The sequence below is a fragment of the Hippoglossus hippoglossus genome, chromosome 5 (genome assembly GCF_009819705.1).
Source record: "Hippoglossus hippoglossus isolate fHipHip1 chromosome 5, fHipHip1.pri, whole genome shotgun sequence".
Lineage (NCBI taxonomy): Eukaryota > Metazoa > Chordata > Actinopteri > Pleuronectiformes > Pleuronectidae > Hippoglossus > Hippoglossus hippoglossus.
In genome coordinates, this window is record NC_047155.1 from 19,933,950 (window position 1) to 19,950,705 (window position 16,756).

Below are 16,756 nucleotides of genomic sequence, written 5' to 3' on the forward strand. Positions count from 1 at the left end.
CTGCAATGTGGCAGGAACAGACACAAGGTGACATTGACAAAGTCGATGACCAGACAATGTTTGTAGTTCACACTTATACTGAGGTTATACAGCTACTTGGATTTGAACTGAATAAATAAACAATCTGTACACAGAGAGTCAAATGGTTCTGTTTGCGTGGCTTGTGTTGGTGTGTGTGTCTGAGAGAGAGAGACAGTTAGTGAGAGAAAGTGGAAAGAGAGTAATGGTCAGAGAAGAGGAGAGGGACAGATGAAGAGATGACCCATGCCTGCATTGGTGGGAAGAATGGGTCGTAGTCGGTCTGACACCCAACTGATACAAAGACCTTGGGAGGCGGAGGTGGCGCGACAGGCTTGGGAGGGGGGCTAGGTGAGGGAGGGGGCTTAACAGGGGGAGGCGTGGGCTCCCTAGGGGGAGGAGTTGGCTCTTTGGGGGGTGGAGGGGTGGGTTCTCGAGGAGGAGGAGGGGCTGGAGGGGGAGGAGGTAGCGGTGGAGGGGTGGGTTCTCGAGGAGGAGGAGGGGTTGGAGGGGGAGGAGGTAGCGGTGGAGGAGTCTGCTTGACAGGGGGTGGCTTTTTGGGTGCTGGGGGTGATTGTGGAGGGGGCAGGACTTTTCTCTGTGGGGCAGATGGTTCAGGAGGGATGAGGATCTGGGGGAAAGAAGGAAAAAGAAAAAGGAAATGGCAAAGAGAGGAGAGCAAACAGATAAGAGACAGGGTCAGGGTGACGAAAAGAAATGGCGATAAAAAAAAAATTGGCACAATGAACTCCGCCAAGAAATAAATACAATTTCGGGGAGGAAACCAAATAACTTTAATATTTGCTAGTTAATTCATTAACATGTGAAAAAACTAAGGGACATACAATACCCAACTCTTAGTTAATATTATCCATGAAAGCACCGACTATTTCTGCTGTGCTCCTCATGTCTACCTTATTCACAGCTGGCCGGGCCCCTTCTTCACGTGTTCGCTGTGGGTTGGACATGACAATGACTCCCTCCGCCAGCCAGTCATCTGGCTGTTGTTTTCGCCGGCGCTCCACTCGCCCTATCCCCAGTTTCCCCTGCAGCTCCTCAATGAGTCGATCTTGCGAGTTGCTTTTGTTCGCAATGATTGGTCCCATTTTACGCCGCAACAGTCCCTCCCTGAACATCGGATGCACATTGGAAGTCTCTTTGGTGCGTCGGATAACTGACTTGAGCTGGAGAGTAGATAATAGGATGTGTGGGAAGCTCGGGTTGTGCCATTCACCAGAAATTCCATGTTGGATTGCAATCACAAAACAGGACAGGCCCAGCACAGGATTCAAACACTCAAGTGGCAAAAATGCTCAAGCTCTGGCTTTGACAAAATGCTCTGCAGGTTTTGTCAGGTTTATAAAATTGTCTTGCTGTAGCACAGCCTTCCATTCAAGTCCATTCTCTACTATCAAGTCCACTTAAAACTAATCAAGAATCGGCAGTGTGGCATGCTGGATAGCTGATATGGGGACAACACAAGTCAATCACAAAATGCTTTCACAAAAGGTCAGCACATGCCAAAGCAAGGCCAAAGGTCAAAGAAGCACAGATGCATGTTCATAAAGCAAATATGCATTGGCAAAATGTTGTAATATCCGCTTTACTGTGCAGCCTGTATCATTGTGCTGATTTCACAGTCAATGGTTACATCATTCGTTGTGTAAACATGATTGGTCAGGCCCAGTGACTAACACGGCAATGTCTACTGAAGCAAGTAGGGGCGTGTGAACACATCCTTTCAGCAAAACCTTCAGCATCAGCCACAAATAATCTCCAAAGAGAGACTTCTCCTTCAAGCCATTTTGTAATTGCTATGCAATGACACCACATGCATCACACCACAGAGATAAGAGGAATTTCTCTCATCAAAACGTTTTGTACTATTGCACAGCTCCTGGGGTACTTGTACGAGCTGCTCTCCCAAAATAAGCTTGTTTCAGCAACTAGAGGTGCCCTCTGCTAGAACAGCCTTCTGACACAGCCATCCTGCCATTATTGTCAGAGACAATTAATATCTTGCGTCACATGGTCAAATAAAGACAACATGGGGTCCTAAAGCCTCTCTAGCTTTATGCAAGCAGCTTATTTTGGAAGAGTAGGGTCAAGCCGATCCTCCTACTTGGCCAGAGGCAGATAGCCTCTCCACAGCAGAGGGCTGCTGTGAGGGCAGGTCCAACGTTGCATCTGGTGTCCCGGGGCAGGTGGAGGGGGTGAAACACTCGTCCATCCAGCTGGACTCAGTCATGGGTGTGAGGGTTCCCTCTCGGCTCAGATCTGGGTAGAGCCCATCTTCTTCCTCCCATGATCCGTCTTCATATCCAGGCATAAAGGAAGCAAGTGGCTGGTTCTCACCCAATTGGGGGTAGTCAGAGTTTAGGAGTTTGTCTAAAGCATCATCCAATATAGGCTCACGGCCTGGCCATGTTAAATACATACCTTCACCTGTGTGTTTTGCTGTGGTTGGGGGAGACAGGCTATTTGATGGTACTGCAGCAAGTGAAATAGGTGAAGTTCTAGGACTACTGGTGCCTGGAAGAGTGTATGTTTTTCTAATGTTTAACACAGGACTCTTAGGAACTGGACTTGAAAGTCTTGGCAATATTGTTGGAGAAGCCTCCTTTTGAATTGTTTCAGGACTACAACTCTTGGGTACAGATGGTGAGCTGGCGATATTAGGGATTGTCACAGGACTTGAAACTCTCTGAACTGACACTGGACTTGCACTCTTGGGAGCCGTTTCGGGACTAGCACAACTAGAGAGATTTGGGACTGTCACAGGACTTTCACTTTTTGGTACTGGACTTGAAAGTCTTGGGACTGTGACTGGACTCACAGTCTTAGGCACTACTTCTGTACTTGTTGGGACTGTCACTGGACTTTGATTCTTGGCACCTGCTTCTGAACTGTGACTAATGGAAATTGGAGTTGGACTCTTTGAAGACTGACTTAGATTGGAGCATTTAACATCAGGTGGACTAGGACTCTTGGCTCTAAGAGTGGGACTAGAATTAGACACAGTAACAGGACTAGGGCTTTTGGAAACTACCACTGGACTGGAGCTCAGGGCAGCAGGACCTGGACTAGAACTTCCACCAACAGTAACTGGACTCTTTCCAGCTGGACTTGAGACTTTACTAGCAATGACCCTAGAGGTTGACTTCTGCATATAGCATTCTACTTCACTACTGGAGACACTGAGGATCTCCACATGAGAGCTATCAGGGGTCACACTCACACCATCACCTTTCTGTTGGATCTGGGAGTACTTGGATGATGCAGTTACTACTGTGGAACCAGCTGAAGTGGTATGGGCTGAACTGCCATCTTCATCTATATGGAGTTCCAGTGGAAGAGGTGTACAGGTGGGAGTAGTGTAACTAGAAAGTATAAGAGTATCCAGTGAATCAGCTTTAGGATATATAGATGGGGTGGTTTCTGTTTGGACAACTGGTGAAACGGCTACAAGTGAGGGGTCTAATGCCTCCTGATTTACAGACAACTGAGAGCCGGACTGAATTGAATGCAATGATGTAATGATTGCAATGTACATACAGAGACAAGACATACACAGCGATGGAGAAAAGAGAAAGAGACCAGGAAAAATAGATTGAGAATGAAGGGAAGGATCAATAAGAGAAGAGATAAAGAGGTTTCTCATTTGTTTTCTAAAATACAACAAAAATGTACTTAAAATATATTTAAGTTTATTGTAACAACTTAAGTTTTGATTGTTTCCCTCAGACATGCAGGGGCACAATCACCAAAAATCTCACATACTACTAGGGTGTTGAATCAACACAATATCAACACAACCAACAACCAACCAGTCATTAAATAATATTATTTACTGACAGTGGTTGGTTGTGATTAAATAATAAATGACAGTGGTTGGTTGTCATTAAATAATATTATTTACTGACAGTGGTTGGTTGTGTTGATATTGTGTTGATTAAATTAAATAATAGTATTTAATGACAGTATTAACATATTATTGACTGCAATTTGTTGATTAGGTATTATGACCATCCCAAATGAGGTTATGTTTTCACCCCTGTCCACTTGTTTGTTTTTTGTAAGCAAGATTAAACAAAAACTACTGAACTGGTTTCAAAGAAATTTGGTGGAAGGATGCAGTATGGGTCAAGGAAGAACCCATTCAATATTGTAGAGGATCTGGATCAAGGAGCAGATCCATGTTATGTCAACATAGCAAAAGTTTATATTTGTAAGAGAAATCTGTGTAAACTGCTGGTGAAGGTACAGCAGGGGTGAAACAGAGAAAAGCATTTCTGTTGTAGATCAGCAACCAACTCAACCTCACAAAATACGGGATAAAATGTATTTGATCCAATTCTTTTCTACAAAAATAAATATGACAGTTGAATATGAAACCCTTAAACATGTGCAGCATACTGTAGTCCTAAACAGAATTGCCAACACACAATTCCAAAAATAAACACACTCCGTCAAGTGTGCAAACTGCAGAGGACCAATCTCTACCCACATGTGAAGCGTACTCACATTGCTTTGGACTTTGAAGTCAGACAGGGAGGCCATGAGCTCATCCAGCTCTCGTGTGGCAGAGGAGGCAGACATTCTGGCTTGTTGCTGTGCTGGTGTTTCCTCTTGTCCATCTGACAACACCAAAGGTGTGGGACTAAAGGGAAATTTAGTATGAGCCCAAAATATATAAAAAACCTCAAGCGAAACATACATAAACAATAATCAAAACATCAAAATGTATTGGCATAATTCATTTGCTTGTCTCTTACATGGGTGATGGCACAGAGCTTTCTAGCTCATCTAGAAGGCTCTCCACACTTGGTCGTACATCCTCTATTCCCCGAGCCATTGCACCGCGCTTGGGCTTTTCCAAATCAGGTGGTCCCGCCCTGCCAGCGGTAGAGACTCCATTCTCGTGGATGTGGTGGATGATACTACTGGCAGGCAGTGGTGGAGCTGCTTCTTCTATTACAGGACAAAAAAAGATTTTTTTTTAAATCTCTCCACACATATCAACTGCACAAGACATTCCTTTGCAGTACCACAGATACAGAGAATCAAAATCTGAGTTCTTTCAAAGAACCATAAGAGAACATTTTACAAATTGTTAATTCATCTCTGTGTTTACCTTCTGTGGGAAAGGCAGGGGTGCTTTGCTGGACAGCATTGAGCTCCAACAGGAGACGATCAAGCTCAGACAGGTTGCTGCCCAAAGTTGAGTTCATGGCAGCTGATGACTCACTACTCTTCTGCTTATTAGGGAAACTGTAGAGAGCAGAAAGAATAATAATAATTATCATCAACACAGCTCTGGACTGAGACTGTTACTATATTTTTAAACTGGCATTATTTGGACAGTGTTTCTGTTTACCATTGAGTCCAAAGTCAAAATCAAAAAGAAACCTGGTCAACTCAAGTTTTCACTGTTTCACTGAGTTAAATAGAAAATATATTATATATATTCCCAGTTATAATTGGCAAAATAGGGGTACTAGTTATTGTGAAGCCTACCTGTATACGTGCTCCTCCTCACCAGTGGGTTGGGTTGGACTGCTGCTTTCTCCAGACCAGGGACTTTTCTGAGCCGAGCTGAAGGACTAAGCAGAGTGTGCAGAGGAACATTCATAAATTCACTTTCAAAAGTAAATCGAACACTTTTTAGGTCAACAATCATTTACATTATGCCCAGGACACATACAGTATATGTACAGTGTGCGTTTACCTCTGTTTCATCCAGTCCGTTCAGGGCTTGCTCAGAGGGAGTGGGTGGGACTTGTTGTGGAGAGCAGATGTCTTGCTGGGTCTGACCCCCAACAGGGATGGAGTAGGCGGGATCGTCAGACAGGAAGAGTGGACGCTCGGAAATGTGGGATGTCGTGGACTCAAGGTCCGCCAACAAAGCATCTACGGAAAACACAAGATTGATCTTGTTTTAAGATTATGTCACGCACAGACATAATATGTACGTAATATGATGCTACTGTAATACAAACTTTAAAGGTTTTAATATATAATATATATATAGAGGTAGCTGGATACTATCTATTATCTCTACTTGTATCAGACCATTATGAAGAAAGTTAACATTAATGAGCAGAGTGCACATGACAATATTAGATTTACAGGATTTTTGCATGAATGTATTTTATTCAATGAAATGGCTTAACAGACATTTCCCTCTGGTTATTTGATATAACTGCAGAAAATGTATTATATCACAAATTAAAAAACATTTAAAATTTAAATTAGGTAATAAATTCCAGGTCCAATGTAAACGGATGTAAAATTGATTCGTCATTGTATGTTTAGCATCAAACACTGCAAAACATCAGCAGTTTGGTTTCCATACACACAGGACCAAATAATTGCAGCAGCTTTCTCAATCGCACAAATCCCCATGTGCACTGACATCAGGGGAGGTGGAGGTATAAGGTGAATCATGCAGACGGTCTTGGCCACTCCTTCAGTTACTCATTGACCCTTGTCTGCCTACATGTCTTAAATCCAAGAGTGGCTGTCGGGTCTGGAGCCAGGAATCCAAGCTCATATTTACCATATACACGTCAACAGCTACCTTCTCTGTGTGGACAGGTTATTTGGTATTTAGAGAACGGCACAGTCCAAGAACACAACTACTGATTTAGCAGTCATAACCAGTAGGTAGAAGGATACATAACATTATAGGGGATATAATGAAGCGCACAGACTGTATTACTGAATACCTGGGCTTATTTTAGCACCCTCACTCACCACAGCAGGGTTTAGTTTCTCTTGGAGAATTTCACCTAAAAAATAAATCCCTAACTTTACCAACAAACATGATCTAATGGTATGAATAGAGAATTTAGGTTTAACTGCTACATATACATAATTACCCATTTACTACAAGAGTACAGGCTATTAAAGACATTGGGAAACTTAGAGTCCAAGCCAATTAAACCACAGTTAGATTCAGTGTACGGCACCATATCAATCATGTTATATTGTTCTTCATTACGTAACATTTTTCAAACAGTTAATATTTTACCATATAACATTTTTAAGTTGTGTTCAACAGTAACTATTTCACTCAACCTCCATCCTAAAATAAATCACAGGGTCAAGAAAAACTAAAGCTAAAATAACACGGTGATGAGACGTACCTTTGAAAAAGACACCCAGGGAAATGAAGAGGAGATAACACAAAGAAGAAAAGAAGAAGTAGAAGTGGAGGAAGAGCGCAACCCAAACAGACTGTCTGCCAGGCAGGAACTGCCTTTCTTAACTCTACCATCAACGTTGGAGAACGAGAGATAGGGGGGGGGCTACTGAGCACAGACAGGAGGGTGAGGGTAGAGAGGGCAGGAAGGGGTTAAAATGAATAGCGGTGGGGGGTTAGGTTCACCCCCCTCAAAGCTATGCCAAGTCCAACCAAGCTGCCTGCAAGCTCAAGTTAAGAGATACTACTCACGCAAATGACGACCCTGAGGACGGAGCTGTCCAACTCTGACAGTGGAGTACACACTGTTGTGAAATGAGCAAAGTTGAGAGCAAGCCGAGCTCTTATCAACAGAGGCCTGCCCAACTGAGGGAGTGGTACCACAAAAGGTATATTAAAGTATAATCCGCCCCTCCTTCATATCGTCAGCACTAAGTCTGATTCAGTCACTCATGACTCACGCTCACTTTTAACACATCGTAATGTTAGATGTGACGTCTTTAAGAACAAGGATCAGATTTGTAAAATATGATCTTCAACATTCATCATCAGGATACTTTTGCACATTTTAACCTGAGAACGACTGCTAGGTACACCACAGTATCATCAGCACAGTGTTCCCCAGACAGAGAGGAGACAAGGCAGCAGCAGAGCCAGATCAATACCAGATCCATTTGGACCAGCCTGGCCTTCGCATGGCGATCATGGTTACCATGGCTAACATGCCAGTTGACTGGGTTTCACAGCAGAGACTCGGACACAGAGGCCTGGGCACATTCCACAGAGTTTCATTATGGATACAGCACAGCCCAGTGTTTACACTACTGCAGGCACATCTGTCTCTGTATCCTCTGGTGGCAGCAAAAAAACTCCCCCAGATATATGGAGGCAGAAACGACACATCAATCAGTCTTAATAGTCCATACCAAGTATGGTGAGTGATAAAAGCTACAATTTAAAGACGTCTCAAACCAACAGAAAGGCCAGCCGGTGCTCCCAAGGCTGCAGCACCTGAACTCTTCTTCTGGTCCAGATGAAGAGGTAAGATTGTCAATCTTTTGATGTTTCCTGTGTGTAACATTTCCTTTTTACAACATTTCCCACAATGCAGTTGATTTAACTGTAACACATTATTGTTCAACAGTCGACCAGTTTCCTTGTATTGGATCTTATCTCTGTGATGTCACATTAAGACATACAAACTAAAAAAATAACGAGTTCTGACTTCATCAGAGCAAGTTCGGACATTCAATCATGCATCCTGCAGAGAAATGGCCAAAACCTAACAGACTTAATCACTCCACTGAAAAGCTACATAAATAAATAAGGATTCGGTGCATATCTGTAACTGATGTCAGAACAAACTTTTACTGTAGCTGGTGGAGACCTCAGTCGACAGATGTTGGTCCAGATGGTTTTCACAAGAAATGTTAATCAACTTAGCGCTGGAGCTGAACTGGCCTTAACCCTGGTTATTAAGAATCTGCTGCTCTGAAATAGAGTTACTTCTCAAGCACGAGCCTGCAGGCTACATAAAACAAATATTCTGTTTGGACTAGGCTCATTGCAGATCTGTGCTCCTACTTTAATTATTTAAATTATTATTATTTGAAATCCCCAGCTCATTTACCTCAACAAAGTACTCAGAGCATGTTCCTATAATTTAGAGGATATTGGTTGAATATGAAATATAACTGTAGCAGCTTCAAGGCTGTCTTTGTTTGCTCAACACTGCATACAAGGCATGCTCTGACCCATCCACAAACTACACAAACACACAGAGGTGTGTCAGCCTCCTCTGCCAAGGGAACATACCACGACACACAGACCCCAGTGCAGAGCACACAGTCGTTCCCCAGTGACCAAAAATGGAACTACAGTAAAATGAGGAACTCATTAGACATCTGAGCGCTTTAAAATGAGCCTCCTGAATCCATCTTATCCTTTGTAATGAGAGATACTGTTCAATATTTACCTCTGTCAATGTGGTTATGTTTTCATTGCCATTTGTCTTTTAGCAGGATTATGCAAAGACTACCATACCGATTTTATTGAAACTTGGTGAAAGGGTGGGATATGGGCCGAGGAAGAACCCATTACCTTTTGAAGTGGATTCTATTGAGGAGGGTTAGGATTTTTTTTTTTTTTACTTTCCTTAACATTGCGAGATGTGGGTGAAGGTGTTTGACATTTTTGTGAATTTCTAAGTAATGCAGAGATATTTATGACAAAAATCAGGCACTTGTGCTAATATCAATGCAAAGGTGAAATTTGGTGCTGATCTGGAAAATGATCAAAATTGTGTGAACCAAAACTGATTCTATACATACATTCGTTTCACCTTTATTAGAAAATGAATATTAAGTGTGCGTTTAATGTGAACAGTTTGCATACATTTTCTGTATCTCAACTTAAAACATGCATGTGCAATGTGGTGATGAAGTGGCCAACCAGCCTTGGCGGAGGTATGCCCTCCCCTAGTGCCCTTGTAGTTGAGTATATATTTTCAGTAAGAGCATGAAAGAGGGAGCTGCCTTTAAGTAATTTCATATGGGATAAAACCCTGCAAGATCAACGTTTCTGTGAAGCTGGCAGTTGTGACAGGATGACAGATCTCCTCCTGCTTACCTAAAATAGCCCACACCTCCATCTAGCAAACTGCCAACATTAATTAAAGACAGACAACCCTCTTCACTTGCACCTAATGAACACAGGAAAATGGCGTTGGCCTCAATGTCCACAATGCTAAATGTGACATGGTGACACAGCTGGGCTGAGACAATGAGGAATGGCGGTGTGAGTGTCGAGAGAGAGAGAGCGCGAGTAAAACTGGGAAGAGTGTGTGCGTGGCGCGAAGCAGGCAGATCCTCAGAGGCCAAAAATGTGGGTTGATGCAGATTAAGGAGACTCCCTTCCTCCCAGATGAATGGTGTGCATTTTAATTACATGAACGCTGCTCCGCATGGGGCTCATTACAAGGAAGTCAGAGGAAGAGCGAGAGGGGGGGGGGGGGGGGGGGGGGGGGGGGGGGGGGGGGCACTGAGAATATTTGGGTGGCAGAAGGAAGGATGAATTAAAAAACAGGAAATTTACTATGGAAAGGAAACCATTTGAAAAGTCATTTATGATGACAGTGTGGACAGATGTTGGATCAGCACTTAAATTACAACCGTTGACAGTCAAAAACAACATAAAATATATATTGGATCTAATTAGACGAAGCAATCCTGGAGCACCACTTTCACTCAGGGGTTTGATCAATATAAATCCAGGACGTCAACAGAGGCAAGCCTCCATTATCCTTGACATCCTGCCTGCTTCACACTGCTCCTACTACTGCTGACCACTGCACAGAGAGAGAATGAATCAATGCTGTCTACTACTCAACACATCTATATTTTATTTAGCCCTGGTAGTTCACGTCAGGAGAAAGGCGCTTGAATAACCTGCAGGGGGTGATGTCGAGTTGTGTGTGAGAGCCTGCTACACTTCTGTTTTGGTTTTTTTTCACTTCCTCAGGGCTGATACAAAGACCGATCTTTATCTGAGAGGCTCACATACACATACATTCACTGAGATATGAGCTGACACCGAACTAAGAGGATGAACATCAGCAGTAAACCGGCAAGATTCAGTCTCTGCTGCAGGTTTACCAGTGTTCTTCTCTGTCCGCCCCAAATCTGCATCTCCCTTCTCTCATTCTTTTCATTTCTTCCCTTTTGTTTTTTATTGTGTTGCAAGGTGCAGGGTTGGCTGATATGAATTCCTAACATGTCACCGCTCGTCTTCCTAATGCAAGAGAAAGAGCGGGAGACGCACAGAAATGTGAGGTGCGCAGCAGCTGAACGAGACAGAAACGGAGGAACTAAAGGCAAGATAGGACAGATGAAAGAAAACAAGATGTCAGCTCTTAGACAAAGACATTTCGTATATCATCTGTTCTGAGTGAAACAGTGTTTAAGTTTTCGATTTAAAAATGCAATAACGACTAAAACACTAACAATAAGGGACAATTTATAGTTCTGTTAGTCAAACATACAAGAACACATGGATGTGAAGTGACAGTCTTTCATGTTCTGTTGTGAGGGAGTTGGCCTTTCAACGAGACTCAAGCTGACAGACCTTCACATAAATGACAAATCCCTCTCTCTCCCTTCACAGAAAGAGAAAAAAAAATCAGGACAAGATGGGTGCACATGCACTTATGCTTTTCTCCCCTCTGGGCTTGTGTTAGACAGCAGAAGGCCTGTGCCTGTATTCATTTGGAGCGCTTCAGCAGGCACACACTTCTCAAAAACTAAATTAAAATCACACTAGAAACACATGCAAACACAGGTACAACAGTTTGACAACAGCACAGCATGCAGGTGCCTTTTAGCCAGGCTGCCTAAACATACCAGAGAGAGACGAGGTATCTAGGCCCACTATAAATACCTCTCACCCTGACACCGACCTACGTGAGTGGATCTACAATAGATGATGGATGGCCATGACGGTCATAGTCACAGCAGGACATTTGCAGACCACCCAACCAGCCCGTGCTATATATTACATTAAATTTACAGCAGTCTTCATACACCTTTACACTGTGTAAGGAAGCGCTTGCTTAGAGTTTCCTTTAGATCAATGAAGTGCAGCTACAGATGCTGTTAAAAGGAAATGGTACCACAGCCTGCATTAAGTTGTGAGTATGAGAGTATGAGCTGCTAACACAGCAGTTTGCACTGTAGAATTTAAATAAGAAGCAAAAGCCTTAGCTTAGCATATGAACTGGAGGGGGGGAAACAGCTAACATGTGCCCTATCCAATGTCAAATATGGGCCTACAGGCAACTCTTCGTAATTAAAAAAATTTCAAGTAAATAAGATAATTACCCATCATTTACAAATCTGTCTTTAATAACATCATAGATGACTCTGATATTCATATGCTTCTTACTTAGAAATGTATTTCCTCCCATGCTTTTGTAATAACTTATTTGTATTTGAAGTTAAGACTAACGAGAATGCAGCTGACTGCAGAAAAAGAAAAGAAAAAAAACAAACGGTTAATGTTTGACAAGTCATCTCAGTACATTTCTAACCAGAAAGTAACACCCTTTGACCCACTGCTGAGTCTCATTTCCTAGAAATGACTGAATGTTTGACAAATATGTATGAGTGCTGCAGTCTAGATGTGTCAGGGTGCGGTTCAGATACCTCCCTCTAGTTTAGAAGGTTGAATCAATACCTCTCCAATAAGTGCCTTAAAACAAGAGGCATGCTGGAGATTTCAGGGAATTATCTGCATCTCTCCTCAGTCCAGTCTCATCTTTATGTAATTTTTTTTTTCTGAAGCAGAATGTTATGACATAATGTACAAGTAGAAAGTAAAGACTTTTATCTCAGCAATCTATACCCACTTCACACAATGTGATAGCAGACTCCTCTTGTGAGCAGAGAGTAGAATACTTATAAATAAATGAATAAATAATATGAAAAGTGGTACATATAAATTACAAAAAAAACCTGTCCAATCTTTGAAAACAGCCTCAAACATTTGGTGCGGCTTGACTGACTATGGAGCTATAAGCTCTAATGAATTCTAGTGTTAGGATTGCTTTAAAATTGTTGCTTTGTGCAGCGCAAGAACAAAACATACAACAAATCATATCATCTGAGAACACATTTTTGAATTGTCGTCTTAATCACACTAAACCACTTGTGATGATTAACATGCACTTTTCTCTCTCCTGTCTGCTTTAATCACACTGATTACTTTAGCTTGATGCTTCTTCTGCTACGTTTTCCTGGCTTATGAGTTTGGTTTGTACTGTTTTTCAATCCTTGCCACAAATCTATTTCCCAAAGGGACAAGAAATATCTACTGACCAGAATAATTGAATTTATAAAATCATTGATTAAATGATGTTTGAAAGTATGAATAATGTATCAACCTCAACAATTGGCTTTAAGAACTGAAGGGAAAAAATGAGACAAGAGAAGAACACTATTCAAAGTCTCTCTCCCACTTCCTCTTTCTTGTTCCCCACAGTGAAGAGGAAATACAGAGGTAGTTTGTGGGTGAAAACAGCTTTCCTGTGGTTTATATGTTGTCCCCTGTGGTTATTTTAGTGCAAGCAACAGTGGTAATGGCACTTAAAAAACTGTGTAACTTTTGTAAAAGATACCATAGACGATGTTGAGATTGAGGGTTTTGTTGAATGGCAGACATAAGCATCTGCATTGGTCAATGATACTGTCCAAGGCTTAATGCATACAGACAAGAAGTGATACAGCCCCCCGATAACATCTTCGTCGGTGTCTTCCACGTGTGTTAGACTGCTGTTTCACCGGGAGATATTTGTTTTATTTTAGTTTTTTTTCATTTTTGCATCTGTCGCGTGTTCACACATCGACTTCTCCTGGATTTCTACGGACTTTATACTAGGAGGTCAGGCAGATAAAGTCTTTCCCAACTGCTGAGCGTCTCACTCGAACCTCCTCCAGAGAAAAAACACAGAATCTGCGGAGTTCAGTGCATGTCTGAAAGCAGCTTAACTGTGAACATCACGATAATTATATCCTCTCAGTGACAATCGTAACATGCTGATGTTAACACTTCTGAGTTAACAATGTCGTTGACTAAGATCTTGAGATGTGCTCGAAAGATGTGAAGTCATGAATTATTCTCGATTTTTGAGCTACTTTGCTTTACTTGCTAAGATCATCAGCCCCAGTAAGTGTCAGAAGATAGATATCCTGGAGAGACAGATGGATGGATTGACATTTTCCCTTTCCCCATAATCACTTATATCTGGTTCTGTCTTTTTCTGGGTTGAAGTAGGTCACAGTACCAGAAACAGGCTGCTCTTTGTCCCCCTGCGGCAGAGGGAAGAGGGTGGAAAGGAAGGGATAGTGAGGTCTTCAAAACAGGCAAAATAAGTCCACTGGAAAACATCAGCTCTATCTGAATGCCAGAGCCTGAATATGCGTGTGTGTGTGCCCGCGCGTTTGTAAAGTCTTATTAAGCCTACACCCTCGTAAACCTGTGGAGTAGTAATCCTGACCCGCATCACTGATGCTGTCATTAACCCGAGCGGGGTCTAGATCAGACCAACTAAATATCCTCTTTAACAAGCCACAACCTGATTGCAAATCCAGCTCAAACATAATCTCTCTCACACACACACACACACACACACACACACACACACACACACACACACACACACACACACACACACACACACACACACACACACACACACACACACACACACACACACACACACACACACACACACACACACACACACAAAAGGCCTTCATTGTGATGGCTTTATATCCCAAATAGGGCAGGAGCAGCAGTATGCTGTGAGTATTTAAACCTGTGCCAAGGCCAGAGGAAACCTGCTTGGCACAAACCCATTTGCTAATAAAACAGCGACATGTCATCAGAGCCTGCAACCTCATTTAGCAGCCAATTAGAGGAAAGCCTGAAATACCACGCAGGTACATTTTAAAGGCCATGTGACATTTAAAGAGCTGACAAAATTATTGAAACACAAAAAAATGCTATTTTAACAGCAGTTTCCTTTTGAATGGTTGTGGGCTGTGCGACTGAATCTTCACATCCCGAATAGATGTCATTTCATATTCAGTTAACGATACATATCATTACTCATACCTTTTCTCTACCGTGTATATAGGTGCCACGTCTTTGTAGATGTAAGATGCAACAGCAGATGTCTATCGGGTGTGCCGCCAGCAAAGGCATGTGACTAATTCTGTGGTTCTCATCCGTGGACACTCCAACCAGGAGATAAGCAGTGTTTGAGTCTTTTGAAGTGACCTGTATGCAGCATAATTTGAAATTTATCTCGACTGGCCAGAGTTCTTCTCCTGCTCAGTTATCTCCATTTGTTCTGTGTCAAGTTCACTATCCTCAATATCTGTTTGAGTTGCTGTCAAGTTGTTTTCCTGGCAGCTGTGGCTCCGGAGGTAGAGAGGGTCGTCCAGAAGGTCGGTGGTTTGATCCCCAGCACCTCCAGTCTGCATTCTAAAGTGTCCTTGGCCAAGATACTAATCTCTGAATTGCCCTTGACTGTGGTGTGTGTAAATAGAGAAAGCGCTATGAGTAGAAGAGGAGTATGAACGTGTGAGTGAATTTCAACTTGTACTGTAAAGCACTTTGATTGGTCAATAAGACTGGGAAAATGCTATATGAATACAGTCAGTTTACCGTTCCTGTCGAATAATGACAATACATATCATCATATTGCACAGCCCTCTGGTGGGATCATTCTAGTTTGTGCTACAATTTGGCAATTAGTGAGGTATCTTTTTACTGTATGCAAAGCTGCTGTTTTCCTGTTAGAGCTCACATCAGAGGATCAGCAGCATCACATCAACTGAGCTGTCAGTCACTGTCAGGCTCAGTGAGGGGATGAGAGGGGAGCTCAATTCATCAAAGCAGAGCATGGTGGTGAAAGGCTTATTTGAGCTTTAGGTATACACATATATTATAAGACATAATACAAAATGTATTATGAGGACACCTTACTTCGACCTCCTTTCACTGACAACATGGTACATCACACTAATGAGCTGCCGTGGTTGCCTGGAAACAAATAAGGAAACAGTGAAAACAACAAGTACAGAATTCAGGATTTAATAAGATCCAGAGCAAACCAGTTCCCTCTGCTCACATTAAGGAAGTCAACAAAAATAGGACAGGATGAGACATGTCCACAAGTCATGCGTGACCAACATAGTGTCTGTGACCTACAGTAGACTATTCTGATGTTAGCGGCAAAAAGACCTCCTGACTGTCGCTACAACAGAGGTCACTCAAGGCACATGTGTCTAGCTGGATGAGAAGCTGCCATATAAAGAGAGCTCATTGAACTCAGCTGAAAAACAGCAGGACAGAGAACATGAGTGATTCATGCACTGACTATTCGACTGCGACTGGTCTGCAGCTAAAACTACACAGATCCTCACTCAAGCCCATGTTTGTTTTCTGTTTGGCTTGAAGGCCTATTTCCACTAAAACCCTGGTTCCAAAAAAAACTACAGTCGCTGTTCGGATATCGACCCTGCAGGCTGTTGTTGTGGTGCGCTGGACCCATGAGGGATGACATGACGGTTGGCTGAGTGTAGAGCTGTCGCTGCTTAGTCAGCTTCCCCTTCAGAGCTGCCTGTCCACACTAGCAGGCTGCGATCAGGAATGTGTTTTAAAGGGTCTGCACAAGTGTGTGTACCAAACGTTTCAAAGCCCTGCAGCATTTTCATTTAAAAATCAACTAGATGGACTAGAGTAGATACAGCCGAATGAGCCGATTGTCTCAAACCTTCAGACGCTACATTGATTCTGTGTGATTTATGTGCATGTGTCGGGCACAAGAGACTTATTCAGTGTAGGCAAGCCCCTCATTGCATTAAGCTGTGGGTCACTGGAGATGTAAATTCACAACAACAATTTACCAGGGATTTTTTTTTTTTTGCTTAAATGAAAATAAAGCAAACTGGAGGGGCTTTCGGGTACAACAAA

The 16,756-nt window shown here is 42.6% G+C and overlaps 1 protein-coding gene across 2 annotated transcripts in view; it reads right to left on the reverse strand.

Annotated features, from left to right (window-relative positions):
* LOC117761186 (paxillin-like) overlaps positions 1-16,756 on the reverse strand; it is a 28,167-nt gene that overhangs the window by 6,481 nt on the left and 4,930 nt on the right. Inside the window, exons 2-10 of one of the 2 annotated variants that reach the window (XM_034584868.1) lie at positions 5,747-5,928; positions 5,536-5,621; positions 5,153-5,289; positions 4,794-4,989; positions 4,543-4,678; positions 2,141-3,532; positions 933-1,202; positions 498-649; positions 269-443 (exon numbers count right to left, since the gene is read on the reverse strand). In XM_034584868.1, the coding sequence (XP_034440759.1) occupies positions 269-443; positions 498-649; positions 933-1,202; positions 2,141-3,532; positions 4,543-4,678; positions 4,794-4,989; positions 5,153-5,289; positions 5,536-5,621; positions 5,747-5,928 (2,726 nt within the window). The remainder of the gene's footprint in view (positions 1-268; positions 444-497; positions 650-932; positions 1,203-2,140; positions 3,533-4,542; positions 4,679-4,793; positions 4,990-5,152; positions 5,290-5,535; positions 5,622-5,746; positions 5,929-16,756) is intronic. The other variant, XM_034584869.1, reaches the window with a different exon arrangement.